The sequence below is a fragment of the Lentinus tigrinus genome, assembly GCF_003813185.1.
Source record: "Lentinus tigrinus ALCF2SS1-7 unplaced genomic scaffold L226scaffold_4, whole genome shotgun sequence".
Classification (NCBI taxonomy): domain Eukaryota; kingdom Fungi; phylum Basidiomycota; class Agaricomycetes; order Polyporales; family Polyporaceae; genus Lentinus; species Lentinus tigrinus.
In genome coordinates, this window is record NW_027137913.1 from 588,871 (window position 1) to 616,868 (window position 27,998).

General features: G+C 55.5%; 13 protein-coding genes across 13 annotated transcripts; 6 read left to right on the plus strand and 7 right to left on the minus strand.

Annotated features, from left to right (window-relative positions):
- Positions 1-139: 139 nt before the first annotated feature.
- On the plus strand, positions 140-1,296 carry L226DRAFT_567247 (acetoin reductase family protein; the record flags this gene model as incomplete). The annotated part of the gene is made up of 7 exons (XM_067684003.1): positions 140-406; positions 459-504; positions 565-705; positions 773-907; positions 964-1,037; positions 1,093-1,194; positions 1,264-1,296. The coding sequence occupies 7 exons, from the start codon at positions 140-142 to the stop codon at positions 1,294-1,296; spliced, it is 798 nt and encodes a 265-aa protein (XP_067539623.1).
- L226DRAFT_557785 (acetoin reductase family protein) lies at positions 1,264-3,013 on the plus strand. Its single transcript, XM_067683199.1, has 8 exons — positions 1,264-1,584; positions 1,641-1,946; positions 2,006-2,051; positions 2,104-2,244; positions 2,320-2,454; positions 2,518-2,591; positions 2,645-2,746; positions 2,807-3,013. Exons 2-8 carry the CDS (start codon positions 1,680-1,682, stop codon positions 2,837-2,839), a joined length of 798 nt encoding a protein of 265 aa, XP_067539624.1. The 5' UTR covers positions 1,264-1,584; positions 1,641-1,679; the 3' UTR covers positions 2,840-3,013.
- A 451-nt stretch (positions 3,014-3,464) lies between these two features.
- L226DRAFT_238993 (uncharacterized protein) lies at positions 3,465-3,803 on the minus strand. Its single transcript, XM_067673150.1, has one exon. It carries the CDS (start codon positions 3,698-3,700, stop codon positions 3,518-3,520), a length of 183 nt encoding a protein of 60 aa, XP_067539625.1. The 5' UTR covers positions 3,701-3,803; the 3' UTR covers positions 3,465-3,517.
- L226DRAFT_609609 (hydrophobin-domain-containing protein) lies at positions 3,719-5,197 on the plus strand. The gene is made up of 3 exons (XM_067686072.1): positions 3,719-4,701; positions 4,776-4,937; positions 4,992-5,197. The coding sequence occupies exons 1-3, from the start codon at positions 3,823-3,825 to the stop codon at positions 5,031-5,033; spliced, it is 1,083 nt and encodes a 360-aa protein (XP_067539626.1). The 5' UTR covers positions 3,719-3,822; the 3' UTR covers positions 5,034-5,197.
- A 400-nt stretch (positions 5,198-5,597) lies between these two features.
- Positions 5,598-6,349, minus strand: L226DRAFT_609610 (uncharacterized protein). Its single transcript, XM_067686073.1, has 4 exons — positions 6,210-6,349; positions 6,050-6,145; positions 5,848-5,985; positions 5,598-5,791 (listed from the first exon to the last, which is right to left on the minus strand). The coding sequence occupies exons 1-4, from the start codon at positions 6,327-6,329 to the stop codon at positions 5,741-5,743; spliced, it is 405 nt and encodes a 134-aa protein (XP_067539627.1). The 5' UTR covers positions 6,330-6,349; the 3' UTR covers positions 5,598-5,740.
- A 388-nt stretch (positions 6,350-6,737) lies between these two features.
- Positions 6,738-7,783, minus strand: L226DRAFT_479824 (calmodulin). The gene is made up of 8 exons (XM_067676859.1): positions 7,726-7,783; positions 7,654-7,660; positions 7,569-7,580; positions 7,468-7,500; positions 7,033-7,305; positions 6,895-6,975; positions 6,829-6,839; positions 6,738-6,776 (listed from the first exon to the last, which is right to left on the minus strand). The coding sequence occupies exons 1-8, from the start codon at positions 7,738-7,740 to the stop codon at positions 6,759-6,761; spliced, it is 450 nt and encodes a 149-aa protein (XP_067539628.1). The 5' UTR covers positions 7,741-7,783; the 3' UTR covers positions 6,738-6,758.
- A 366-nt stretch (positions 7,784-8,149) lies between these two features.
- On the minus strand, positions 8,150-9,831 carry L226DRAFT_550659 (WH1-domain-containing protein; the record flags this gene model as incomplete). The annotated part of the gene is made up of 4 exons (XM_067682764.1): positions 9,430-9,831; positions 9,280-9,364; positions 8,896-9,228; positions 8,150-8,874 (listed from the first exon to the last, which is right to left on the minus strand). The coding sequence occupies exons 1-4, from the start codon at positions 9,730-9,732 to the stop codon at positions 8,150-8,152; spliced, it is 1,446 nt and encodes a 481-aa protein (XP_067539629.1). The 5' UTR covers positions 9,733-9,831.
- Positions 9,832-10,224: 393 nt separating this feature from the next.
- L226DRAFT_455295 (AhpC-TSA-domain-containing protein) lies at positions 10,225-11,268 on the minus strand (the record flags this gene model as incomplete). The annotated part of the gene is made up of 5 exons (XM_067675226.1): positions 10,225-10,276; positions 10,332-10,486; positions 10,545-10,666; positions 10,736-10,888; positions 11,046-11,268. The coding sequence occupies 5 exons, from the start codon at positions 11,266-11,268 to the stop codon at positions 10,225-10,227; spliced, it is 705 nt and encodes a 234-aa protein (XP_067539630.1).
- Positions 11,269-11,592: 324 nt separating this feature from the next.
- Positions 11,593-15,616, minus strand: L226DRAFT_530898 (RNI-like protein). Its single transcript, XM_067679965.1, has 10 exons — positions 15,139-15,616; positions 14,940-15,083; positions 14,610-14,886; positions 13,817-14,559; positions 13,695-13,763; positions 13,389-13,645; positions 12,553-13,335; positions 12,388-12,496; positions 11,978-12,330; positions 11,593-11,926 (listed from the first exon to the last, which is right to left on the minus strand). Exons 1-9 carry the CDS (start codon positions 15,580-15,582, stop codon positions 11,980-11,982), a joined length of 3,177 nt encoding a protein of 1,058 aa, XP_067539631.1. The 5' UTR covers positions 15,583-15,616; the 3' UTR covers positions 11,593-11,926; positions 11,978-11,979.
- An 880-nt stretch (positions 15,617-16,496) lies between these two features.
- Positions 16,497-17,351, minus strand: L226DRAFT_543247 (uncharacterized protein; the record flags this gene model as incomplete). Its single annotated transcript, XM_067682185.1, has 3 exons — positions 16,497-16,611; positions 16,663-17,223; positions 17,272-17,351. 3 exons carry the CDS (start codon positions 17,349-17,351, stop codon positions 16,497-16,499), a joined length of 756 nt encoding a protein of 251 aa, XP_067539632.1.
- Positions 17,352-19,483: 2,132 nt separating this feature from the next.
- On the plus strand, positions 19,484-20,377 carry L226DRAFT_239196 (uncharacterized protein). Its single transcript, XM_067673152.1, has 4 exons — positions 19,484-19,511; positions 19,562-19,772; positions 19,871-20,163; positions 20,223-20,377. Exons 2-4 carry the CDS (start codon positions 19,761-19,763, stop codon positions 20,314-20,316), a joined length of 399 nt encoding a protein of 132 aa, XP_067539633.1. The 5' UTR covers positions 19,484-19,511; positions 19,562-19,760; the 3' UTR covers positions 20,317-20,377.
- Positions 20,378-20,921: 544 nt separating this feature from the next.
- Positions 20,922-25,115, plus strand: L226DRAFT_530900 (uncharacterized protein; the record flags this gene model as incomplete). The annotated part of the gene is made up of 18 exons (XM_067679966.1): positions 20,922-21,135; positions 21,193-21,259; positions 21,350-21,474; positions 21,526-21,597; positions 21,645-21,768; positions 21,821-22,109; positions 22,167-22,274; positions 22,330-23,040; positions 23,095-23,192; positions 23,248-23,342; positions 23,398-23,454; positions 23,511-23,575; positions 23,630-23,754; positions 23,813-23,930; positions 23,985-24,343; positions 24,396-24,476; positions 24,537-24,785; positions 24,856-25,115. Coding segments are annotated over 18 exons (3,065 nt in total), but the record flags the coding sequence as incomplete, so codon positions are not given.
- Positions 25,116-27,219: 2,104 nt separating this feature from the next.
- Positions 27,220-27,881, plus strand: L226DRAFT_239261 (uncharacterized protein). Its single transcript, XM_067673154.1, has one exon. It carries the CDS (start codon positions 27,360-27,362, stop codon positions 27,804-27,806), a length of 447 nt encoding a protein of 148 aa, XP_067539635.1. The 5' UTR covers positions 27,220-27,359; the 3' UTR covers positions 27,807-27,881.
- The last annotated feature ends 117 nt before the right edge of the window (positions 27,882-27,998 follow it).

Consider the following 27,998-nt stretch of genomic DNA (forward strand, 5'->3'; position numbering starts at 1 on the left):
GTACTCTAGTCAACGGGTGCATCACTGCCCTGAGCCCCATGGCAGCTCAGATGACAATCCGTAACTTCATCGTGCACTACTTAAGACCGAGTGCTACTTGTCGAAGTACTCACGCTCAAGACTCCCTAGGCGCATAACCATGTCACCCTCCACAAAGCGTGTTGCCATCGTCACTGGGGCAGCGCAAGGCATCGGTCGCGGCATCGCACAGAGGCTGGCCAAGGACGGCCTTGATTTGGGCCTTTTCGACCTTCCCCAGAGCCGGGAATTATTGGAAGAGCTCGCGAACGACATTCGGACCCAGTTCGGATCCAAGGTCGTCACCGTCTATGGAAGTGCCTCAGAGGAGAGCGACGTAAAGGGTCTGGTCGACACCGTCGTGCAGGAATTGGGAGGCCTGTATGCAGTGCGTACCTCACATCAAGCCCAGGTTGGGATCGCTCCAACATGTCAGGCAGATGATAGCGAATGCCGGCATATGCAGCTTCTGGGAGTTGCATGAGGGTATGCTTCCTCCGCATTGCAGGTCGCTTTATTCGCCATTGATCTCCGAGTATCTTCCAGCCCCGACGGATGGCTTCGATAGGGTGGTGGGGGTGAACCTCAAAGGCGTCTTCTTCTGCTACAAGTATGCCGCGATCCAACTCATCAAGCAGGGCCATGGTGGCAGGTTGGTCGCAGCATCCTCCGTTGCGGGCAAGTCAGGTACGCACATCGCCACTCCTTGTCCAGTGACTAACACATATACATATACGCACATATACTCGTGTAGGTCATGCTATGAACTCGGTGTACAGCGCTACGAAGTTTGCTGTGCGTGGCCTGACCCAGTCCGCCGCTATGGACTATGGAAAGCACGGCATCACGGTGAACGCGTACGCTCCCGGGTTCATCGATACTCCTTTGAGTGAGTTTTCGTTTTCCCGGCCCCGTTTGCAACTGTCATTGAACTATTGTTTTAAGTATCGAAACTGGATGAAGAATTATGCGCACGCACGGGCCAGCCAGAGGGTTCCTGGCGCAAATCTGCGCAGGAGGTATAAGCGGTACCGCTCTGCAGGACAGGACTTCGGTTCTTACATGCTTTTTCAGAACATCGGCAATGCCCTCGGCCGCGCTGGCCAGCCTGAGGATGTTGCGAAGGTGGTGTCGTTCCTTGTCTCAGACGATGCTGCGTTCGTCACTGGGCAGACTGTGGGTAGCTTCCCTTGTATTCCAGGCTAGCATGCTTCGCTTACTCTCGATTGCCCTGCTATCTTACAGATCACGGTTGACGGCGGGAAGCAATTTGACTAACGTTGGTCCGGGACTCTGCGATTTTGCTGTTTACCAGACACATCTCCGCAATGCATACGAGGTTGACACGAAGTGAAGCTTTCCGGTTACACATGTCAGCATGCATCTGCAATATTTTGTCTGAAGGGCGCGACACGGATTCACTTCCGAGTTCATGATGCGTGACAGGCTATAGGTCCTCGTCGCTAGGCAGGAACACACTCCAGTTCAGCCTCCGACAATCGCTAGCAATGGACCCTCTTCGAACATCTAGGCTTTGCTCCCGGTCACGCCCCGCTTTGTCACAAGGTTCGTGTGAATGCCTTATCAGCCAGGGTGCGTAGTACTGATCTCAGAACTTACAGTACTCACGCTCAAGTTCATAGGTACTTACGCAGACAGATATGGCGTCCTCCACGAAGCGCGTTGCGATCATCACAGGAGCCGCACAAGGCATTGGCCGTGGCATCGCGCAGAGACTGGCGAAGGACGGTCTAGACCTTGGTCTCTTCGATGTTCCCGGTTGTCGAGATATGCTGGAAGAGCTCGCGAGCAGTCTGAGGCAGGACTTCGATGCGAAGGTCCTCACTGTCTACGGAGACGTCTCGGTGGAGAGCGATGTCAAAGGACTGGTCGAAACGGTCACGCAAGAGTTTGGTGACTTGTATGCGGTATGTATTGTTACCCACACCCACCCGTTAACGATACCTCTTTCTGACTAGCCAGACAGATGATCGCGAATGCTGGGATATGCTGCTGGCATGAGCTGCATGAAAGTGTGCCCACCTCAACCTGCAGAATGTTGTATGTCTTCCTCACCTATCACAGCGCCGACAGATCTTGTAGATCAGCTCTTGAATGTGAACATCAAGGGCGTATTCTTCTGCTACAAGTATGGTGCTATGCAGCTCATCAAGCAAGGCAAGGGCGGCCGGATGATCGGCGCAACCTCCATTGTCGGCAAACGAGGTGCGTACTTGCGTACTTGATACCCCCGAAGGTTACCCTCCACCTCGCGTGGATCATTGCTCAAACTTGTTGCAGGGTCACGCGGACAGTCGGTGTATAGCGCCACGAAGTTCGCAGTGCGCGGCTTGACCCAGTCTGCCGCTATGGAGTACGGCAAGTATGGCATCACGGTGAACGCGTACGCTCCTGGGGCCGTCGATACGCCTTTGCGTGAGTGATCACCCTCTATCGGTGTCGTTTGAGTCGAGTCGTATCCTCACCTTCGTTGGTCAGTGTGGAAGGTAGACGAAGATAGATGCGCGGCCACAGGCCTTCCAAAAGGTTCCTGGGCCGGTGGGGTGGTAAAGGTAGGGAGTATGCCGCTCTGGAACAAGGGAACTTTGTTCATCTACCCTGATAGCAATACGACAACGCACTCGGACGAGCCGGACAGCCCGAAGACATCGCAAAGGTGGTGTCCTTCCTTGTCTCGGACGATGCTGCGTTCGTCACAGGGCAATCCGTGAATCACATCTCACGATGTTCACTCTTGAATGCATCACTGACCGTTACTATGTTGCAGTTCACTGTGGACGGCGGAAAGCACTTCGACTAGTGTCGGCATTGACATTGTCAGTGTTCCAGTCCTGAGTCGAATTGTATACTGGATTTGTAGTTTGATTAAAGACAAGTGTAGCAGAGAGGAGTCTCCCGAACCTCTGTTGCTTGCTAGCTCCTGATGTACGGGTAGAGACATAACGTCGAGCAACCTTGTTCCTTCCACCACGAGAATTGATTACAATGTTGTCATATGCGTCATGCTGACGTTGGTAGAGGCGGGCTGCAGGGCGGGTCTCATGCATGCCCGCGACCATGAGGTTTTATACGGGTATTTCGGCGGAGGAGCTCGGCCAGTGACGGGATCCGCCGACCGCCCTCAGGGAATAATCCACTCCGGATGATATACAGTCCACGAATCGTGTGGTTAGATTCAAATGCTGCCCTGGAACGAAAAATCTGGGTACCTGCATCGCATGTGCCATGTCAGAAACACATGGGGACATACTGGGTTCACGAAACAGCGCGTACCTTCTCTGGGTGCAATCTCAGGCGTCCATGGCAACGCCGTCGCACACGTTCATAATTCGTGCAGCTGCTGTAGTGGGAACCCTTATTCGGCAGACCTGATATATATGATAACACGGGCATATCGACCTATTTCTCGTGCGTCGTCGTGAAGAGGACCCTACACAGAGAGAGTGCGATCAATCTGGACTCTCGCATAAACTCCACATTACGCCGGTCGGTACGGTGCATGCACGTACCGCTGCGTCGACGAAGCACGAAATCCTACCAGTTCGTTATCCTTCAGCTCGACCACTACGTCGTATTTTCCTCCCTCAGGTGGGTCGGCTGCAATGGCAGAAGGCCAAGTCAGGGCAATGCAGAGGTATAAAACTAGATACAAACTCGCCATTATCCTCCAGAGCAGCGAACACACTCAGCTTCTCCACTCCTCTCTCCCACAACTCCATTACACCGCGCTTCACCATTCCTCCTTCAACGCCAACACAGGCACTCCACCGCCACCGCCGCATCATGTTCGCCCGTTTCTTCATCGCGATCATTGCCGTCTTTGTCTTCCTCGCCGTCCTCGCGGCCGCCACTCCTCACCCGGGAGGCTACTGCCCGCCGCCCTCTACCATCACGACGACGAAGACGTCTACCACCACAATCACAAAGACAAAGACGCAGACGTTGACTGAACCGCCGAAGACGTCCACTAAGACGTCTACCACCACGGTGACCAAGACGCAGACGTTGACTGAACCGCCCCAGACGTCGACCAAGACGTCTACCACCACGGTGACCAAGACGAAGACCGATACCGAGCCGCCGAAGACGTCGATCAAGACGTCTACGACCACGGTCACCAAGACCGAGACCGAGCCGCCCCAGCCGACGACGAAGACGGCTACGACCACGGTCACCAAGACGGACACGGAGACCAAATCGACGACGGAGACAGATACGAGCACGATCACCAAGTCGGAGACCGAGCCGCCCCAGACGATCACGAAGACAGCAACGACTACGGACACCAAGACGGCCACGACTACGGACACCAAGACGCAGACGCTGACCGAGCCACCTAAGACGGTCACCGAGACGGACACGACCACGGCCACGGACATCAAGACGGCCACCACCACCACTACGGACATCAAGACGGCCACCACCACCACTACGGACACGGAGACCAAGACGCAGACGGTGACTGGGCCACCCAACACTGTAACCCAGACGGCCACCACCACAGTCACCCAAACGCAGACGCAGACGGTGACGGAGCCGCCCCAGACGATCACCCAGACGGGGACTGGGACATGTACCGCGACCGCCCCAGTGGTGACCGTCACCGAGCCCGCGAGCAACTGCACAACTGGCCCAATCCAGTGCTGCAATGCCATCCAGCCTGTGAGTCCTAGTCGTCCTTTCTGTTGCTTCTTCGCGACGAGCACGAGACTGATTGGTGTGGCTGTGACGGACAGGCGGATACTGCCGCGGGTAAGGTCATTTTGGGCTTGCTCGGGGTCGTCCTCCAGGACCTGGACGTTCTGCTCGGCCTCCAGTGCGACCCGATCACAGGCGTGGGCGTGGGTAGCGGCAACGCGTGCTCGGCTGTCACGGTTTGCTGCGAGAATAATGCCGTTGTAAGTACTTCAATCTTATGAGGGTGGGGATGGAACTCATGAAACGCACCTTAGGGCGGCATCATCTCCATCGGCTGTATCCCGGTCTTCCTCTGAGTAACACGCTCAATGGTTGAAGGATAGAGTGGGAAGGGAGTAGTTGTAGGATCTGTTATATCTGGGACTTTCATTGAATTCGCCTTCATTCGGTCCGGTTGTTCAGGTTTGGCTGCTAGATATGAATCTATGTACCATCTTCACTCAGACGGAGGTCATCCGGGAGGCATGCGCGACAGGTAGAGGCTAGGCCTCACGGTTCGGGCATGTTCCGCCGTGTAAGCATATTGAATAATCGTGAAGACATGGGATATAAGGCACGTACTTTGAAAGTTTGATTCAGTGAAACTTCGGCAGATCAGCTTCTCTGCCTCCGGTAATGTCCCATGGTCGACGATGGCACTGAACCTTACTCTTGGTTCAACCCCTTTGTCTATAACTCGAAGGCAACACGCTGGGCAGAAAAATTGTGGTGAAAAATGAACTTGAGGAGGGCAAGGTGGTCGTCCAGTCCGAATATGTATGTGTTGCAGACCACGTGTACCGCTTTTTGGGCGCTCAGGCCGTCACCCTCCTCGGGCCGGGGGCCTGAGTCCATCCCGCCCACCCAGATACTCTTAAGACAGTATCGCAATGAAGGTCATACTATGGAGTTTCCGCATGCATATATGCCTTTACATGGCAAGGGCACGATTCTGTATTATACTCCTACAACATCACAGCGCAACATGGCATCCCCGATTTCCAAAACATGAGCAACCGACTCCTCACTGCTTCTGGTTGAGCTCCTGCGCGCGAGCCCTCAATTCCTCCCTGCTCTATATCGAACGTCAATATCGCATCTAGCGACATACGAGACACGAAGAGTGCGCACCTTCGGAGGGGGGAGGTTGTTCGCGATCTGCGGCGATGGGACGTACGGGTCGCGCGCATGGAACGCCTGGAACTCGGGCTTGCTGTTCAGCCCACCACCAGGCTGAGGCGGTTCGAGGTCGCGCGGATCATTTGTCTTCTGCTCAGATCGCAACGGACCATGATCAGCACTAGTCAACAGGATGCGACGGGATTGGACGTACAGCAGGGTGGGGCAAGATGCTGAAAGTGGGCTGGCTCTGCTGCTGAGGCTTGCGCTGAAACTGAGGCGGTTCAAAGTCGCGTGGGTCATTTTTCTTCTGCTCAGATCGCAACGGATCATGGTCAGCACTAGTCAACAGGATGCGACGGGATTGGACGTACAGCAGGGTGGGGCAAGATGTTGAAAGTGGGCTGGTTCTGCTGCTCAGGCTTGGACTGACACTGAGGCTGCGAGCTCTTGCCCGTGGTCTTCGACTTGATCTTGTTGACAACGGAGGACATGGTGAATCGTGCGTTGGAGCGTAAAGTTTAAGTCGTGAAGAGGGAGTGGTATCTGATATCTCTCAAGCATAGCGGACGAGACGCGGCTCTTATACGGCCAGGAACACAGCTCTGGAGCGCAGCTCCCCCTGAGATGACGAGATCGACTGGGAGTGCGGGGAGATGCGCAGGGGCTTGGTCATGACGTCTGCGTACCCGGATCTACTTCGATATCCCTTCCCGTTATGGGACATCATGACATACTGACCTTGGACTAGCTCGTCGCTCGATGAAGTCACGACGCTCACGACACTCACGTTCATCGGGGCAAGACGTTTTTGAAAGGATATGTTTTGTTACTGTATACAGAACTTCGGGATATAGATACCGTACACACGACTGGAGCAGAGAGAGAAGTACAAGAATCGGCGGCAACGGCGGCACTTTCGTTTACTTCGACAGCATCATCTGGAGACCGAGTTAGAAACAGCTGGGCTGTCTGAAGGGGTGCGGAACATACCTTCACGAACTCTGGACGAGACACAGTTAGCAACAACGATATGTTCCTCGAATGTCTGGGACTCACCCTCGTAGTTGATTTGACCATCACCGTCAACGTCCGCTTCACGAATCATTTCGTCGACTTCCGAGTCCGAGAGCTTCTCGCCTGTATCGCGTCGCTCATCAGTCACTGTCCTCTCCTGCCAACGACGCGACGACATACCGAGATTGGTCATGACGTGCCGCAGCTCCGCAGCGGAGATGTACCCGTTGCCATCTTTGTCGAAGACCTTGAACGCCTCCTTGATCTCCTCTTCGGAGTCGGTGTCGCGCATCTTGCGCGCCATCATCGTGAGGAACTCGGGGAAGTCGATCGACCCGTTGCAGTCCACGTCGACCTCGTTGATCATGTCCTGGAGCTCCGCCTCCGTCGGGTTCTGCCCGAGCGAGCGCATGACGGTGCCGAGCTCCTTGGTCGTGATCGTGCCATCGCCGTCTGTTCAACCAGAGCCGGTGTCAGTCACGTCCGGCGCGCAGATGAGCCGAGACCACACAGAGACGCGGAGAAGAGCACGGCAGGGAAGACATTCATGCGGGAAGATGCGGCTTGGGCAGAGGGCGTTGCTACTGGTGATGGGCGATGAACAGGCGCACTCACCCTTGTCAAAGAGCGAGAATGCCTCCTTGAACTCTGCAGGCCGCGTCGGTCAGCAAGCGCATCGCGCACACACCCAGCTGGGCGCAAGGTGATCTGCGTACCAGCGATCTGCTCTGGAGTAAAGAACAATAAGAAGTCAGCGGATGCCGCTCTCTGGGCACTCTCACGAGGATAACGATCGCTCACCCTCGGACTAGACATCGGCCGCAGCGGACGCAGTCAGGACCCCTCCTCCGCGCGCAGAGCGTATGGACTCACCAGCTGGTCAGCCATGGTGTGTGTTGTGAGTAAACGAGAGAACGGGGTGAGCTGGGGAAGAAGCGAAATATGAGGTGCGGGGACAAACGGCGGTGCTAAAGAGCGTACAGGATCCTACAGGGATGATGAGCCCAACCATCTCGGCAATCGCCACGTTGCCCATTTATATCCGCCCGTCCGCACTGGTTCGCTCTTATCGCTCTCCCCGGCGGCACCGCAACGCTCGTTTGCAAAATCCGACAGAGACCCTGCATTGCATCTGCCCGAGAACCTCCAGGATGACGGACTCGCCAGTGTGCGGACAGCAATCGGTTAGTGAAAAGTACTACGGTACACGCTCAAGAAGGTATCTTTGTATGTAATCGCGGGAGAAGGTGTAGACTAGTACTGGAACGTGAAGCAAGCAACGTCACATCGTCCGTGTTCAATCCCACTCGTCGTCATCCTCCTCCTCCTCGTCGCTCTCTCCCATGCGCTTGTTACGCTCCAGCAGCGCAGCAGCAAGCGCAGCCGTCAGGTCCCCTCCTCCTCCGCCAGCGGCAGCTGGCTCCTCCGCGGGCGGCTGGGGCGTAGAACGTGCAGGTGATGGCGCACTGGTACTGTTGGTCTTCTTGAGCATATGCACTCCGGCGCCTTGAATCGACGCCAGCAGCGCGTCTCGGCCCTGCTGAGGGGCAGGCAATTCTGCTAGGACGCTGGGACCGCCTGCAGGTGGAGGTGGAGGCGGCGGAGGCGGTGGTGCATGCCCTCCAGCAGGTGGCGGAGGTGGAGGGGGCGGCGGGGGAGGAGGCGCCGCGTTCCCTCCAGGAGGTGGCGGTGGGGGAGGAGGGGGAGGAGGAGGCGCACCACTCGAAGGCGGAGCTGGACGCCCAACAGGTGGGGGCGGAGGTGGAGGCGGAGGGGCAGCAGAGGTAGGCCGCACCGGTGGAGCTGGCGGTACGGGCGGACCAGTCTTTGGTCGGGTGGGTGGCGGGGGCGGAGGAACGGGAGCACCACCACGTGTGGGCGGGAGCGGGGGTGGAGGAGGAGCAGCGGTCACTGGCGAAGGAGGCGCAGGTGATGACGGCGCAGGGGACGGTGGCGCAGGAGGAGCGCTGCGAGGAGGCAGCCTGAAAGCAGGTGCCGGAGGCGGCGAAGGAGGCTTCGATTCTGGAGCAGCATGATGAGGACGTCGGGGAGCCGGGGGCGGCGGAGGCTTCTTCTTTGCACTTGGGGCAGACGGTTTCGCGTCTGCTTTCTGCGCGTCGCGCACAAAGTCCTTGATAAAGTCCATGTTCTGCTCTAGAACAGCTCGAGATACTCCCTGGCCTTCAAGGTTCGTCAAGAAGGCCTCCCAAGAGGGATCAACATTCGTAGACGTGAAACCCTTCTCGGAATCATAGCCCATGTGCGCGACATGCTTGAACGAACCGGCGGTGGGTCCGGATATCATCGACTTGTCTATCTTGCCCTTGCCTGCCTTGGACGTTTTCTTCTTCTTGGACCCCTCAGACTTGGATTTGCCTGTATCTACAGTGAGCTGAGGCGCTGGTAAATAATGAGCAAGTGGCGCACCTGAGTCCGTCTTCTTCGATGTCACCTTCTTGTAGAACGTCTTAGCCTCACTCTCGTCTGAGAACACGACTCCGATCATGCATTCCTTCACCGCAGACCTATGTCAGCACTTCCAAGCCACAACACAAACACGAATACGTTGCCACTCACGTCTCCAGGGAACGAATGGAAGAACGGCCGGTCCTGAAAGTAGTCGAACCCCTCGTAAAGCTCATGCTCCCAGATGATGCCCCTCGTCCCGTTGAGATCGACGAGCTTGAAGCACAGTACGCCTTGGGTATCCTTCACGAACGCGAGGGCACCCTGCAGCCCCGTATACGACCAATCGTCCGGCTTCGGGTAGGCGTAATAAATACGGGCGAGCGCCGCCGTGAAGATCTTGTTGGCGGGGGCGTTCACCGCGGCCTTGACCTTCGTCTTCTCGTCGCTCGTCAATGTCGACGTCGCTGGCATGTTGTGTGTCGTCGAGAGAGACTAATAGTGGTGCAAGAGCAGATATGAAAGCGTACGGAGCGCAGTCGACCTGCGCCCCCAGAGTGCACAGGACCAAGATGTGGTCGGCGCCAGGTCCGGATGACGCAGCGGCCCTTATCCATGTCGGCTAAATTACAGGTCTAAATCTTATCGCAAAAACCCTAGGCCTGTGCGGCCATCGTCGCAACCACTACTTCTATGTTTCAATCACAATGTGGCAAACCATCGTGTGTGGGCCGAGGTGTCTCTGTAAGCCCGAACCCAAGTAGGATTTGCAGGGCAGAGGTCTTCGCGGTCGAGCGCATGCCATTGATTTCTGCATAGCTAGACAACCATTTGGAGATCGCAGCGTACAACCCACGGGTATACAAACAATCATTCAAGCGGAAAGTACATACACACCGAAAGCAAACAACACAGCCAGATAGCAAAAGGTGACAGCCGAGACACAAGAAAACTTGACGTTGGCATCTACGCCTCCGTTGGAGTTAAGGTCTTGACGAACTCCAATGCAAGCTTAGGACTGCAGGTACAAGCGTCAGGTTGCATGCACGCCGTTCAGACAGCAAGACCCGCACCTTTCCACCGGTTTCACTGGCATCTTCTTGTCTACAAGCTTGCCGCCCTTCTCAAAGATGAAGTGGCTGCGCTTGGTCTTGCCTCCCTCGCCTGCACCCAAAGCAGTGATCAAGACACGCTCAGGGTCGGACAAGAGCGGATAGGGCAGGTTTTTCTGGTCATTCGCAAGTAAGCAACGTGCCGCAGGAGTTAAAAAGGTCGATAGAACTGACCTTGGTCTGCCACTTGCTCTGCGCCGCGGGTTTGTCGGCGCTCAGGCAGTACACGTCAAAATTGAGCGATGTAAAGTCAGGGTATATGTCGCGGAAACCGCAGGCTTGCTGCGTGCAACCCGCTGTAACCCGTCTCCGTTGAGATGCTGGCTCGCATTACGGAAGCAATGAGCAGTTTGAATGGTACGCACGGGTATCGGCTTTGGGCACCAGGAAGAAAATCACGCCCTTCTCAGCGGCCAAAGTCGCAACGTCAACATCCTCGTCCTTCTCGTTCTTGAGCGTGTATGAAGGCAACGTGTCTCCAATGTTGATGGGCTGGAGAGCGGGTGCAGCTAAAAGTACTAGTGTGACAAGTCAGTTCGGACTGTCGCCTCGTGTAGAACGTGCGAGCCTGACGTGGAGCTTCGTCCTCCGAGTCGGTAGCTGCGCCATCTCCCTCAGCAGCTTTCGCAGCCTTGCTCTATATCATGTTGTCAGCCCGTTCCGTCTCCGTCAAACAGTCAACGAAGTAATAAAGCAAACTGACCTTCTTTACCGCGGGCGCACCCATACCACCCTCACCGCCGTCGGCATCCGCAGACCTCTTCTTCGTCCGTGGCGCCGCCGCCTTCTTGACCTTCTCCTTTACGGCCTCGACGGCCTTCGCCGGCTGAGCAGAAATTCGCGACGACCTGCGGATTGGTTCAGCGGTCTCCGTGGATGCTTTCGCGCGAGGTGCCATGGCGGTGGTGGTGGTGGTCTGAGGGAAAGCGGGGAGAAGGTGCCTGGGGACCGTCCGCGGTCCTGTCCAACGGAAACGTTGATTACATACCGGCCATGGTTAGCGTGCTTCGCGCGTTTCTTTCTGGGCCCTCGCGCGGGACATGTGCTCACGCAATCATCGCACGTCTATCGGATGAACATTCGGACATCCGGACGGGAACTTGGGAGTGCCGCACGCGAAGTAGCGATGAGCGTCGTCGTAGTGCAGTATAACGTGCCCGCACGGGCGGCAGAGCCACCACACTTGGTTTATCAGAAAAGCTATCGTCACATCACCACATCTGAGAGGGATCCAAAGAGAGTGTTGAGATTCCAGATAGCTAGCTATAGATTAACAACTACAGTCTGCACTACAGACGCGGAGGGTGCAAAGCGCAGTCCGTGCCCAGCAGAGACAGAGGATAAGACTCTATGGTATGTATGTAGATGCTTCGCTGGATGGGGGATATGGGTTCGACATATGCAAGAGCGTCTGGGTGATGCCAGGAAGTCATCAAAAGTCCGTGCATAATCAATAGCGTATGTGCAGTGTGTTGTAGCAAGTCAACGCAAACCAGGCGGAGATATGTCGAAGCCATAAGTGTCGAGTAAGGCCTACCACAGTCAACCGTCACATGCTATCGTTGTGTCAGGCATAGATGTGCGAGCGGAGACCCAGGTGCGCTCACCCTCACGATGACGGTTCGTCTGCCTCCAATATGGAACTAGCGGATGCTCTCCTGCCTAGTGACGGTAGGCGTGAGAGCGATGGCGAGATAGGACTTGCAGTTCCCGAACCAGGGAGGCTCTGACTCTTTTCTATCACTGGTGAAGCCCCTAATACTGGTGAAGTCCCGCCGCTGCTGCCCTGGCTGTCGACTGAGAGTGTCGATGAGGAAGACCGCGTGCGACGGATATACGGCCTTGGTAGGGGTTTCTTGGGCTCTTCAGGGGCTGGCGGTGTGGGATCTTGAGGAACACTCTCGGCGCCATACTCATCCACCATTCGCGGCGGAGGCCGTTCCACCATCGCCTCAAGTAACTGTCCACGGAACGTTCAATCACCAGACATAGGAGACTGCCAAGCATAACAACGTACCTCTTTCCGTAGCTCCTCGCCAGCATATTCGCCCTCCATCTCCTCTGGTGTGAGAAGGACAGCTCCTTTCCGGAAGACCTCGCCTTCCTCTTCCATAAGTCTCCTGGATCTACATGTGATGTGTGAGTAACACGTAGCTGAACCATTGAAGGAGAGTGCACTCACAAGTCGGTGGGCGATACCATATCTTCCGGGACTGGGACGGCAGCAGCAACCTCTTCGTCCTCATCATCCGACTCCGCGATTACGTACGAAGGGCTCAAGATGCTCTCCACCGGCTCGGGTTCTGGCTCCGCTCGACCCTTGCCCTTGTCGATACGTGGTGTGATCGGCTCGTCGTCGTCAGCTGCGTCCTCTGCCGTGAACATCGTTGAGCTGCTACTCTCTGGCGTATGCCCGGCATGTCCATTACCCAACGTGTCATCTGCCACGATCCCAAGGCCTTGTAACTTGAGGCCTTCGGGCTTGGGTTCCAGACGGCCGAGGAGTGACATCAGCTCATCGTTCAAGGCGAGGAGGGATTCCAGGCGGGAGGGATTTGTCGTCCTCTCGATCACGACAACGAGAGACTTCGTCATCTCGCGAGTCGACTCGATGAGCTCGGAATCGGGTTTCGCTACGGGAGGGGCCGGACCAGATGATGACGACGCCTGTGAAAGCACTTCCTCGAGATGGCTCTTGCGAGCGCGCACTTGGGAGATGAAGTCGGACTCGGTCTGTTCCGCGGGGTAAGGGATGTCAGTCGGGCTCCAAGAACGAGGAGACGGAATGTCAATTTGCTCATCGACCTTTTTCTTGTCGTCCTCCCGAATAGATTTGGCCAGCTCGCTCTGTTCAATCATGCCCCACACACCCTTCGCCTCGCCTCTTCCGCCCGCTCCGCCATGAGCGGCCTTGTCGGCCTCTTCGGTGTTGCGAACGCAAGATTCGAGAATATCACGGCACATCCTGGTGAGGCATAATGAGAACGACTTCACGCACAAGAGCAGCACGACACTTACTTGGCCATTTCTTCGTCCCCCGGAGGAATGTTCAAGTCCAAGCAGCGCATAACGTGATTCGCTTTAAGACCTGAACTCAGAGCCATGACGCCAGCAAGATCGAGATTGTTCATCGTCAGGTCCAAGTGCAGCAGCGAAGCCGATTCGGGAAGGAACTCAGCAAGAGCAATGGCTCCAGCCGACGTCATCGAGGTTGACGACAAGAACAATCGTTTGAGGGCGTTATTCAATGTGAATGCTGTTCGCAAGGATTGAATCTAGAAGCAGAGATTGGCATCGTAGCGCACAGAGACTCAACATACTTACCCCCTCAAGACCAGGGCCGCAGCAAGGGTTCTTGCTCAAGTCAAGCGTCTCCAAACACGAGTTGTATTTCTGCACGTGGCATGCGTTAGAGATTGCCGACAACATGGTATAGAAGCACGTACGAGGGCTTCCGCGATCGCAGTCAGACCCATGACATCAAGCTTGTTCTCGCTCAAATTTAGCACTTTCAGTGTTCGATTGCGCTTCAACACTTGAGCGATGTAAGTGATTCCGGTCCTGATATCATTACCCTTCAGGTCCAAAGTCTGTAGCGCGCCCAGACGGGGTAAGTTATCCAAGGCTCGAACTTGCTCGAGGAGGGCAGCACTGGGCCCATGCTTCATTGAGGCATCGATTCCCCGAGACCCGCCATTCGGATGAGCCGGCGGAGGTGGTACCGGGTGTCGCGCGGTGATACCTCCCTGAGCGGAGGAAGTGATTATGGGTATCGGCCTGCCTGATGGCGATAGGGGATTAGTGTGTCCTGGAGTGGGTACTCCAGGAGCCGACGCTCCGCGTCGTGCTCGTGGTATATATGGGGTGTAGGTTGTCTGTGGAGTAGCAGCGGGATGTCGCGGTGGTGGGAGAATGGGCCCTGTCTTGGCAGGAGGGGGAATCGTACCGTTCATGCCGTTCGCACCCGGGAGAGGCCGCGTTGGAGTGATTGGGGTCGCGGGAGGTGATGTGAACGTGCCGAGACTAGATGTAGATGCTGCAGGTGAAGGAGGAGTGGATCCGTCGTTCGTAGAGGGGAAGCGGTCAGGATAGTCCTTGATCATGAGGGCGATGGCGACTGCCCCAGTCGCGCTGATGCGGTTATGTCGTAACGATATGTTTCGCAAAGAAGATTTCCGCACAGCATGCGCTGACGAAATATAAGTACGCTCTTCCGACAATCTTTATCGACAGACTCACCCAGCGCATCTAGGGCTTGAGGTTTCAAGGAGCAATCGTCCAGTCGGAGGGATACCAAACCTGGTGCTGGTGCTTCAGGTAGTGCCGCGGCGATGTACTCTATCGCCTTCTTTTCCAACGCATTCTGGGACAGGTCCAAGAACTGTAGAGTCTTGGCCTGCGTCAAGTACGCACCAATGAGGCGGAGGGCTGGCACCTTGAGCCGCCTGTTGGATGCAACGGACAGGAAGGTGAGCGAGTTGGGTATGAGCAGAGCGTGAAGTATTGGTTTGAGAATCTTCAGCGAGAATGAATTCCGTTCTACCACATGCAACTGATGTATGGACTCACATGCTCATCCAGATCACACTCCTTGAATACCAGTTTACGCAAACCCCATTCAATCGTGAACACGTCAGACAGCACTGATGCAGCGCCGACAGTGAGCTGAATTCCAGAGAAGTCCACGGTTCGGGGGTGGGCACCACCTCCGCGCTAACCAGTTTGTTGTGAGACGACCTCGCACCAACACCGATTGACAACAACATACCTTCAGTGCAGTGGAAATAGCAGGGTCCGGTCTTTCCTCCCGGCCAATGCAGCATTCCCGATAGAATCCCTCGACCTTCTCTATACTCCACCAATCGTCATCAGCATACGAGTCAGTCGAAGCATTACTGCCTCGAACAATACGCCGTCTCCGTTCCGCCTCCCGCTCTTCGATGGTCCTCTTCTCCTCCTTTAACGAGGGCGTAGACGGCGGGTTGGTCGCCAAGATAGGATAGACCGTAGTCATCTCTGGAAGGATGAAATGCGCGCGTTTGAGCGTGCTCGCCTCATCGTTCGCGACAGCGGTCTGATTCTGCGTTGGTAGGAGTTTAGAGAGTCGCGCGAGCGAGAAGAACGACTGTTGAGGAGGTGGAGGACGCTTTAGGATAGACTTGCCCGGCGTCGGGATAGTTACTGCGGACGACGAGGCTGAAGGTGACAACATCGCTGCATCTCAGTCGGATGATGGGGCTCGGGCGAGAGAGACTAGCAGTCAATGAGACGTGCGACGGAAGGATCAGACCAGCCCATTATTGATGCCTTAATTAGGCGACTTACATCATGTTACATGCTTTCAACAATCGCCTTATGTAAGATAAGCACAAATCTTTAGCGGCTTAACGGACAGACTTACCGGTAAGTCGCACGGAAAGTCCAGACCAGGCACGCTTTAACTTCAATTCAAGTTGCCACACTCCCTTCCTCCTCCTCCAGCTCTCTTGAACCAATGCTCACTGACCCGATCAACTTCCACGACGCTCTTTATTCAATCCGATAGCTTCCGTATACCTGTTCTCCATATGAGATGATCGGAGTGTTCGTTGAAGCACGTCTGACCGTAGCTTTGCTAGCTCAGATAGGCTCTATGTAAGCTGTTCAAGTCTCACGTTGGACAGCCTCGAATCCTAGAGCACACGGCTCAGGGAGGTCTAGGACGCTGAATGAGAATCAGGAATGCCGGATGAGCTGTCTGGCAACAGCTTCCGCTTGATGTACGGTCGGCTCAGGCCAATGCCATCACGGTATGTCAAAGTCTGTCGTTTGTCCTCCGTTTGAGTGATGTTCTAATGTCCTGTTCCTCTAACATAGACACCGAAGCTGTTCTTTCCGATGACTTGCCGTGCACCTTGAGGCTTACTGCGAGTCATACACTGCCGCAACCTTGAGGACCAAGTCTGGCACAGCCTGCTGTCGTCATATCGTCGGCGTCACGTTCGCATTACAGGCAAGGTAGAGTCTGGTACACTAAGAACGGAAGCGCGGTGGGTACCGGTATCTAAAGCGCTGGACCAGCCATAGAGAAGGGACCAAGAAAGGATGTACATGGTCTAACGATACAAGATTCAGTGCGGGGGTACTTCAATACACGTCCATGTACTCTCGGCAGCGATTATACAGCCTCCCCCATCTTCCGCCGTTCCATTCTCGGATCCTAGCCCAGCAGTCGTGTGGAGATACTTTCTCCACCCATATCCTATGCCCTGCGTTAGACTCTCGAGCTATGCACGACGATGAACGTACTCACAGTACCGAACACAGCGCGAAGTCGGCATAAGATACATCACGGCCCATGACGACAACTCCATTCCCATCCGATGTGTTCTTGTCGAGGATGGAAGCAAGGAAATTGAACTGGTCCCTGACCGCGGCCCATGCCTGTTCACGTTGATGTCCGACCAGAACCGGGGGAGCTGGTGTATGGCCTCCGCGATGCCCGAAATGGGCTTGGCTGCGCTCCGGCAGGCGCTGATGCGTGAGGGGGACCAGGATAGGAAGCAGCGGCTTGACAAAGATGTCCTGGATGTAGTGAACGAAGAGGGCTTGGAGTGCGCGTGAGCCCTCGGGAAAGATGGAGCGGGCGGGGTAGGTCGCCTCGAGGTAATCGGCGATGGTGTTCGCATTGGACAGGACGACGGGGGCATTGACGGAGCGGAAAGGGTCGACGATCACGGGAAGGGTGTAGACCGGGCGGCCGTCCGGCTTGAGTGAGGAGGGAGGAGCACCGATGGCACGGAGAGTCTCTTCGACGTCTGTGAACTCGATCCACACGGTGCGGTAGGGGATCCTCTTATAGTTCAAGATGAACCTGGGACAACGTTAGCATGCGGAAACTATCGGACAGCCAGTGTTCTACCGTATACGCCATATGTTAGGGGCCCATGGCTGAGGGATGGTGGAGTGTATGTCGTAGAGAGTAATCGCAATTTGAGACATCGCGCAACGGTGGGGACCTTGCCTCCTCTCGCCCATGTTTTATCTAGTTGAGTGAGCTCCGGGCGCAGTAGAGCGGTAGAGCAGAGCGCGGACAAGAGGAAGGCTGATTAGCGGCGCGATGTTGTGTGGTCCAAACGGCGAGACCCTTGAGTAAATATCAGTCTCCGGAGGCGGAAGGTCAGGGTCCGGAACTTGGCGCTTTATGATTTCTTGAGCCAATCACCCGAGACAATTTTCCACCCTACGTCAATGACACTCACATGTAGGTTACTTCGTAAATTGGATATGAAAGTTCCCTCCAAATGCGAAGGAGTCGAGTCACTGACCAGAAAGCAACTGATCAGAATGAACGGCTCGAGGCACTGGGGCCATCGGACAACGTGAGACACCAGCAGTACATGGATACACGGTATCTTCCATCACTGTCAGGCCAAGGCCTATGCTTCCATGACCGACATTCAAGGATAATCGCCAAAGTCTCCGGGTCCAGCGACAGCTTGGTGGAACTGGTTCAAGAATGGTTAAGCGGGAAGAGCCCAACACAGCATTTGCCACATTGGGAATAGGCAAGGGGGCCATATTTTCCCACGCGTCATTGTCGTGTCTTGCTTCCGCATTGCCTCGCACACAGGCCAACTTCCTGGATTCATCTTGTGGAAACAATGTCATCGAGTCCCCTCCTGCACTATTTGACTGTCGTCTGATGACTGCGAGAGATACAGGAAGCTGTCCCATCGCCACCCCGTACTATACCGAGATCATGCGAAAAAGATTCCTCTCAGTTTCCCGCTTTGCATCCTTGGTGAGTTGCCAGATCGCATGCAACATGAGAAACATTCTCCGGACCAGATATCCCCACCGGTGGCCCCATTTTTGTGATCCTTTTGAAGAGAAATACTCGTTCTCGTCAGGGTACGGTCACCATTTCTGCTATCATCCGCTCAACAGTTGCTGATTGTTCCGTTAGCTTCTCAGTCCACAAGATTAGTGCGGAAGCTACTGGCTGGTTGCGCTGCTTCTCACTGGCCTGAGTGCCTGCCGCAGTGCTTTCACCGGCATCGCCGGATCCCTCATCCACACATCATATTCTTATCCCACCGCCCAAGTACCTCGAGAAGAAGGCGTGTGACTCGTCTCCTGCCTGTGGAGGAGCGGAACTTCGACAGTGAGTTATCAACAAAAATGCCGCTGGTGCATAGCCCTACGGTCCTCGAGGCCTCCCGCGGTACTCACATCCGCTTGTAGCTCGTCAAAATACCGTGATGGGCGCTGTTGCCATGCATTCCTCGAAGATCGCCATTCGTTCCCCCACGCTAGCGGAGTAAGGTTCATGGACAATACGTCCGGACTCTGGTATGACGCTAGTCCCGGTACACCGGCGTTGATGGAGTTCGTCCTCCGAGGCCACACATCGCGGGATCCGGCCTTCCGCAGTATTTGTCCGCACTCGCCTCCGTTACCACTTCTCTGCGGACGCTCTAACTGCGAACTGCGTGTGGCTCGGAATACAAGGCACTTCTTGTGCACACTTCGCCACGATCTGGCCGCAGTTCCCTCGTTAGATGGGGCCTCGGCAAATTCGCATGCCGAAAGGTTTGCCTCGAGGCAATGCGGTTCAATGATGGAGCCGTTGGTTGCTCGACTTTTGCCTTCATGGGTCGTGGCGTCTCTTGCCACGGTCCACCATGTGGTGGATATGCGAAGACCAGACATACCGCAGACTTCAGGTGAGTTCCGCCGTCATAGCTTGGAAATATTGACATATTACTGATATGTGCACTTGCGATAGCGGATTTTATTCCATAGTCTTCGCTTGTTGACTGATGAAAATATGCAGGACGCATCCTTGGTGGCCGTTCTACTCGAACGCCCCTGACGCCGAAGTATGAGAGCAACGCGTGCATTTCCGTAGCCTGGATGGTTCTCGATACATGCGCGGCTGCGAACCCTGCCAACCCGCGGGAACGCGCAAGGATCTGTCCGACGACCTCCGACTGACGCAAACTGTCCCTAATGCTCGCGAATTCTTGGATAATCCACCACCCGGCCGCTCAGTCCAATGGGGTGTTTGCGTCTAGCGGAGGCCACGGTACTAATCAAAACCGTCTAGTCACTTCAGGCTGTTCTGGAACCGTACCCTGTGCGGGCCTTGCATGTGAAGTACCTTCCATTCAGTCGTCTAGTACTGGCATGGTATTAATAGAATGCAGAAGCGGTCAATGACAATCGGATGGGATTTGGCTAGCAACGACACCATCGATATGTCAGCAACGAACATGTGAAGATGACCTTCTATAAGCTGCAGAGTAACGACTAAGCTGTCGTTCATCATCATAGCAACACCCATTTAAGCATCTCGCCGACAACTCCGTCGCTCACGACAAGCAGAAGGGCGGAAGTAGGTAAATTATGGACCACCCTGTGAGTACCGTTGTCTTATCGTCTTCCAGGCGGGGCCTCCTCTAATTCCGGCTCGTATCTGGTCGAATTTGGTTTGGAGAACCTCAAAATCATCCCAGGTCAGCGCCTCAGCCAATATCGTTCGACAACGAGGCCATAAAGAACATAGCAACAGTGCTCATCGATATTGGCGTTCAGCAGGAACGATCCAGATCCAGATCGCCTTTATTGACATCCACTGGCAGGCCGCGCACGAGCAAGTTGAGCGTGATGAGGACATCCACTGTAACCTCACTGTAGTCTCCGGCTTCCCTGAGTCTCAGTCTGTCCCGTGCGTCGAGGCCGGCCCCATCTCGCCTTTCATCGGTCGTGTAGGTATCTATGCATTGTCATGGGTGCCTCGCTCCGTAAGGTGAACGCTACTGTTCGAACTATTTGATATTCAAATGCTTACACTCTATCTTTGTGTAGGTTGAAGAGATCTTGGTTGGCATGGCTGGGATCACGGACTTCCTCGCCCTTACGCCGACAATTCGTGAACAGTTTGGCAGTTGCGATATCATGATATCGTGGAGGTTGTTCGTGTATGTGTTACCTATACGTCGAATGCATCCAGATTCCAGGTTTCAAGTTTGCTTCACATGTAGTCCACAGACTCGGAGCTCGTCCACGATCAGTTTCCCGCACATGCCGCCTGAAAGCGGCCCAAGTGAAACTGAGATGATGTTGATGATTGGCGGGCCGCGGGGGCGGTCTCGGGCAACGAAGCGCCCATTTCCCGACGCCGACGCCGACGGGGAACTTGACTCTCAGCTAGCTCAAACCTTCAAGAGCATCATGCGTCGCATCTTCGGCCTCCGATGTTCTCTTTCTCTCCCTGTCCGGGGCCTTTCATCCAGTTAATCCTTGTCTAGTTGTACAGCCAGTGTGAGTGGCCCGGATACGTCATCGTCCACGGTCAGCCGGCGCGAGGGCTGACAGCAGGGATGCAGAATCCAGCCCGTTTTTATTCGAGCCCAAAGGCCCTCGACAGCATCTCCTGAACCTTGTTCTAATCACGTCTTGTTCTTGAACGAACTGGTCTCATCTACTGTGATCAACTTCGCGACTGAGGGGACCGACTCTACCACGCTTTCTCGGTCCCTCCGCTCGCCGCAGCCGCAGTTGTGGACATGTCCAGCGAGAAGACACAGAATGGGGCATCTGCGGCCTCTTCAACAACAGAAGAAAAGTCGCCTAGCTTCTGGGACAGACTGCCGCCATGGGTCGCGTCGAACCTGCGCTCCTGGAAGTCCTGGAAGGTGCTGCTAAGGTGCTGGGCAGTGACATGGGTGTGCATCATCATCATGTTACCCAACAAGTCTCTAGCAACACTGGGTAATACGTGAGTACCCATATCCTATGTCCGCAGTGTTAGCTAAGACAGCGAGTGCGTCGCTAGTGCATTCTTCGCGCTCCTTCTGAGCGTTATGCTCCCACCGAATATGCCCGTCCAAATATTCATGATCGTGAGTTCTTGTCTTCTTTGTTCACAATATCCCCCTCGCTCTCGTTCCACTCTGCATAACGGGAGGATGAAGTGCTGACCGTGGAACCAGACTGTTATCACCCTGATTCTCGGTATCGCTCTGGGGTGGGCTATATCTTGTGCGGCTATGGCGGCAGCGCTCGCTGCGCGCGATCAGACGTTGCTCAAGCAGGCGCTGCAGAAGGAAGCACAGAGGTACGTTGACCACATTAAGCCATCAAGGATCCAATATTTACTTTCATTCAGTACCGCTGGTATGGCGAACCCGGACGCGCAATACCAGATTGCCATCTTCAACGGAGACTTTTTGGATACCCGGTATGCACTACCTCTGTTGACGACACCCCGAAGTTGATGTCCTACAGTTCTACGGTGGTGTTCGGCGTCTTCCTCGGATTCGGCTGTTTCTTATTCGCCCTGGTACGGGCCTACGCTCCTAAACTTACCCTTATGAGCGTATTTGGAACCATCGCAGTCGACATCTTCTGCGTACGTCCTCTCTGCAGTTCCAATAACGCGAGGCTCACTCCTTAACGAACAGAGTTATGGTCCACTGTTTCCCTTCGCACAGTACACTCTTCTCAACTCTATGCTAACGTCAATTGCATGCTATGTCGCCATTGCTTTGATTTTCATCACCCTAGCGTTCCCGGAGACCTTGAATCACTCCTACCTGGATTCTTCAGCTCAGCTGCTGGACAAATTGAAGGATATTCTGGCGTTGCAGGGAGACGTGTTGCGTTCGGACCCGCACGATGTCGGTGCAGGATCTCCCCTCGCCACGAAAGCTACGATGGCACGTGTAGGCATGCTGACGCAACTCCAGCAATGTGAGTACGATAGCATTCATAAGCACGCACACTTTGTTGACGAGCACGTGCGGATAGTGATGTCACAGAAGCAGATGCTCAACCTAGAGTTCACTTGGGGACGATGGAACGGGGACGACGTGCAGGAGATGCTCGAACCCATGCAGATACTCGCTACGCGGCTTGGTCAGTTTACCTGTCAAGAGCGTGTGTCATCGCCAGGGTATTCACTCCTTCACAGGCTCGCTAAATGGGTTCGTGAGGATGATGGCCCACCCCATGTCTCTATCGGACCCTCCCAAGGAAGAAGACACACATTCCGACAGTGACTCTGTGACAAGCGGCTCCACCATCGGCGACACGTACCTTCTCCGCCAGTTCCGGGAGCGCAATGTCGCTGCCGAGCTAGAACATCATGTTCGCCTCGTCGACATCCTGCCTACTGTTCGTGACGCGACTGCAGACGTTCGTGAAGCCAGCATCGCCGTCCTCGGAGCACTCAAGGAGCTCATCGTTGCTGTCAACACGAAGCGATACAAGCGCAATTATAGCGAACAAGATGCTCGTCTTCTCGACCTTGACAGGGCACTGTCTACCCTTCGTACTGCGATGGAGGACTTCAAGAGCGACAAGCGTCTACTCCTTCTGCAGCCGTACCAGCATTTGTTCGAGCAAGCGGATGCAGGCCTGCTCAAGGTTGTCCCGCTGCGGTCGCTGTACCTGGCCTTCGTGTTCACGGCGAACCTGACAGCGGTGAGCAACGGTATCGTGACCCTCGCGGAGAACGTCAGCCACACAGCAGCGAAGCGTAAGAAGGCGAGGTTGTGGGCGCCGAAGGGGCTTCGTGCTATTGGAAAGGTGTTACGCTCCGGACGAGGGTCGGGTGAGGATGCCGTCGGCGAGGATGCGCAGAAGGACGAGAATGTCGAGTCGGAAGACGTTAGGAAATACAGTGCGTCGCACGGGATGTCGGTACTTGATGAGCTTGCTGACGGTGACGTCGCAGAGCTGGATCCGGATAGTAGGCCTCCTCAGAACATAATTCAGCGAGTTGCAAACGTCATCCACAGAGTGTACAAGTGGTCAAAGACTCCTGAGGCTTTGGTACGTCGTAGGGTTATTAGGTGTTAAGTTGATGCACTGAATTGAACCCCTGCAGTTCACTTTCCGTTACGTCTTGGTCACCATCGCGCTTTGGATTCCCCAAGTAGTCAAGTCCTCTGCTCACTTCGTATACAGTGAGCGTGGCGTATGGTATGTACCCATTCATTTCGGCCTATTGTCCATCTGACAGGCTGCGGCAATGTAGGGCTCTGATCATGGCACAGACGACCATGAACATTTACGCGTCTGACCAAGTTTTCAAGTATGTCGCTTCCCTCGGATGCGTATTAAGTATAGCATTGACGAGTGGTTCCACAGCTACGTCATGCGTTTGGCGGGGACGTTCGCTGGAGCGCTCATAGGAATGGTTTGCTGGTACATTGGTGCGCACACTCTCCAGAATGTAGCCAGTGTATTCTGACCGCAATCGCACGCAGGAGCGGGTCATGGTACTGGGAACCCCTACGGTCTCGCTGCGATCACAGGGGCATTCCTTTTCCCTCTCGTCTTCCTCCGTATATATGCGCCTCCTCAGTACCTCGTCGGAATCCTCATGACAGGGGCAAGTACTCCCTCCCGCACATCATGCATATGCTTGTGTTGCTGATACCGATGTGCAGGCAACTTTCGTTCTTGTCGTCGGTTACTCCTGGATCGATGGGAACCTGCCCGGCATCGTATCCAGCGTCGGCATGGGCTGGGAAGTCACCTGGAGGCGTTGGACATTAGTCATGATCGGTACGTCGTGCGTCCCTGCCTTCAAGTGTGTGCCACTCACGCGCATTGTAAAAGGTTGCGCTGCCTCCTTCATCCTTATGATGTTCCCACCAAAGTCCGGAAGGAAGGCCGTTCGACTCCGAAACGCCGCGGTCATCTCAGGCATCTCTTACCTATACTCGCACATTACCTCCATGTGGCTGAGCGTCGGAGATCCCTTCGAAACATCACGGCAGCAGAAGGGCACCGACGCGCTTCGCCACTGGACTCCCCAGCTTCGGGACAAGATCATCAATATCGCGGAGCAGTTGCAGGACCTGCGCGTGCGGACGGCGATGTCGAAGTGGGAGGGCAGCATCCGGGGCGCGTGGGCGTTCGAAGACTATAATCAGTTGATGGAGCTGGAGCACGACATGCTCGGGAGCTTGATTCTGGTGCGTCCTTGCGACCTCACATACGTCTATGTCTAACCTGGCGTGCGTCTAGATGGCTGGTGCGCTGGTCAACATGGATCCGGACTTGAGGAAGACTACTCTCCCACACACTTTTGTGCTGAACCCTCACTTCGTACGTTATCAAGCTGAGCGTGCACGGGGACTCGGCTCATGGTTATACTTCTGTCTGCAGATCAGCGACGTCGTGTCGATGTTCTTCCTGCTCTCGCAATCCCTCCGGACAGGCGAGCCACTGCATGAAGCACAGTACAAGAACCTCGCGGATCGCCTGCAGTACCACAGCGGCTACGCGTTCGTCTCCAACTCGGGCGCAGTATCTACATCGCACACCAACTCGCGGAAGGCGCTCCGGCAGTCCATCGGCAGCTATGAATACATGTTCTACGCCACGGCGGTCGTCGCCGTTCTGAACATGGCTTCTGTGAGTTCTTCCGCATTCGATTTCTCCCGTTGGCGACTGCGCTCGTGCTCATTGCGTCTTTGTGTTACAGACTTTGAACGACCTGAGGAGGGTCGTGGCAGACCTCTGCGGCGAGGTCCCGCTAGAGGGTTTCGAGCAGTGGAGGGAGGAGTACGACCGTTCGCGCCTCCTTGCTTAAGGTATCGATTCGTTCATGACCGTCTGTGTATACCCTGTCTCTATATCCTTTGTAATTCTATTTATACCCGTGTTGTGGATGTTCGCACAGGGGCGGTGATATAATATCTCCAGAACGCGGCGCAACGTGCGCGCCTGCTTCGAGTTCCTCACCATATGGTCCTTTGACATGCTGTGACATCGGGAACGGTCGCGCGTGGAGAGGCGAAACGAATAACCCTCCAGCCCGAACGCGATCGCGACGCCACGGTGTTGAGTACGTGAACATCCACCGTGCAGGCGCAATGCTGACCCGTGGAGTGCATGTATATATCGGCGCGGGCGGTATAAAACTTCGCGGGACGACTTTTTCACGGCTGCGCAGGAGTTGTTGCAGTCCGGGAAAGGGAGGGCAGAACGAGAATTGAGAGTGTACTATAGCACATATACAGTAGAATAAACTACAGAGCGGGAGCGCGTTCTGCCCTGCTCGCGGCACCGTTCTCGATCCCTGACGAGGATCACCGGGGTCATGTCCTCCGGGCCCACGTGGAGCGTTGCACTGTGCATGTGCATGTAGAAAGTACCGCCGGTAAGTATTGCGACTCTCGTGGAGACGATCGACCCAGGAAAATAGTGGAAATACCGCAGGGGCGGGCCTATCGATATATATGGAGAAGGATCGGGCTGTCGTCCGGCCTAACTATATAGAGGCGGGAAAGTTCGGAGAGGGCCGACGGTGGCAGTGGCAATGGCCCCGAGGTCGGGCCTGTGTTCGCTGTGTCGTCTGAGGACAAACAAGCAGAGACGTCGAGAGGCATCCGGCGTCGGAGTCAAAAGACGAGCTCGGAGTGCGTCGGGAGTTTCAGCACCTCAGGGAATTGACATCGTGCGAAGTCCACGCAGGCCCATGGATGGCGAAGTGTCTACTGCGGCGTTGGGTACTCCGACAGCGTCGGCGCTGCCTAGATCTGGACACACCTGCTCTCGAACACAGCGCGTCGATAACGGCGGTCTGGAGAGCGTGGCACCTCTGTCGTAAGTGGTGGGTTCGCAGTGGTTCAGCTGCACCAGTGACCAGAACGCGCCCATGACGTTAGTACTGTACGGTGAGAAGAGAGAGATAAGTATAGACACGGCTGGACTCACTTCTGACTTCATCGCGGGGGATGTTATCGTCGACTCGGTCCGATGGGGAGCAGAACCTTGGAGAGCACCCTTGAAAGTAAAGTCTGACTGCCCTGTCAGTGAAGCTGGAGGTGCGATTTTGGCTCGCATTAGTCCCGCCGAGGTGTGCGAAGAAGTACTAGCGGCCTGGTGGAGAACGCGCAGGTTATCGCGCCTTCGGAGCATCGCGTCTGCAACATCAGACAGAGGAGAAAAATCACACGCCCTGCTGGGGCCTCGCCGAGGCGGATCCGCCCCTCGAGGCTCACAAAAGAAACGTCCAATGCGCTTGACCAAGCGTGAAAAGCCACTGGCAGGAGGGTGTGAGTCCTCGCCAGTGCGAGATGGGTGACTTGAGTGAGATATCTCAATGGAACATCAGACCGTAGACGTACATGCAACAGCAGTAGTTGGTCGAGGGTACCAGGATTTTGAAGTGGCCGTGCGAAGAAGAAGCGAGAGATCAATGGACTTGACCGCAGGTCCCAGGATCGTCATTGCCAGGCACAGACAGTGGGAATTGAATAGGGAGGCTTCTGAATTGACGTGAGCAAAGTCTGCCAGAGGAACAAGCTGAATGTACCGTTGGCCAGGACGCCTGGTGGGATCCGGATGTGTTGGATCCTCCATGCAGCTGTGACTTGAAGCTTTACTTGAGGCTGACGGTCGAAAAGGGAGCAGCTAAGCTGCTCATGCATACGATAGTGCGTGTGCATTTTCCACAAGCCGTAGACGCAAGAGTTTAGGTTAGTGTCGAGATAGGTGGACTTCTAGACAGCCGCCGGATCTGCAATTGGACACGAGACCGTCGTAGTTACTGCCTCACACTGACAGCTGGGCAGATGACTGCACGGCGCGTTTTGACTCTTCAACAAAGATAAGGAAGCGGCGCGTGCACTAAAATATACCGCAGGGATGGTCGTTGTGCAGTCCGTTCACCGGGGCATGTGCCGTGACTGCGATGCACATCCGAGTCGCAGAGGTGACCATGAGCAACCGGCTGGGGGCGCTATCAGTCGCTTCTAACTGCGGTCATGAATCAAGAAGGAGAGATTTGCGTCGGTGAGCGAGTGTTCTGTAAGATTTGCGAAAGACGAGGAAGCGCAATTTGCGAATGAAGTGTTCAGCTAGGCACGCCTGGAGTGGTGGACGGGGCGGGCGGATGGACCGCGATGGAGGCCAAGCGGAGGCCTGCCACCTAGCTGCCACTGCTATCTACGCGGCGCCGGAGCATACAGGCTTATCTGCAGCATGGGGCGCGCTCGCTGCGGACAACGACGAGCAGACCTAGCGTCGCCAACGGGCGTTACCACGACGGTGAGCACGCGAGCCTCACGTACGTGCCACTGCGGGGGGCGGGCGGGCGCCTCGGGGGCACGTTCTGCCGGGACGCGCGATCGGGGTGATCGAGAGGCTCTTTCTTGCGGTTTGCGAGCCACAACGATTTTGCTGGTGTGCAGCCACCCAGCTCGTTCAACATGCTGTCCTCGCTCGCATGCATGTGTGTCTGGCCACCCACAGTCCCCGCTGCTGAGTGAGCCAAAGCCTCGCCCGCCGGCCCCGCCTCTGCGCCTCTACGCGGGCGGCAGGACGAGCAGCGCAGACCAACGCAGCCGGCGCGAACAGGAGGAGCAGCGGTGGGGGGATTATGTCGCCGGAGCCAGGAGGAGCGGTTCCTGGACGAAGCAGCAGCAATAACGCCCGGTCGAGTGCGCACCATATGGTCTCCCAGACAGGCGACCCCATGCTCCCGATATAAACCACCCGCGTCCGTTTTCTTTCCCGCCAGCAGGCTTTTCCTCTCACTCTTTTCCCAGAGTCCACATCCCTTGCCCTCCGTGCACTGACGCTGTCCGACTCCTCTCGCGACACGTCCCACACCTCGCCCAG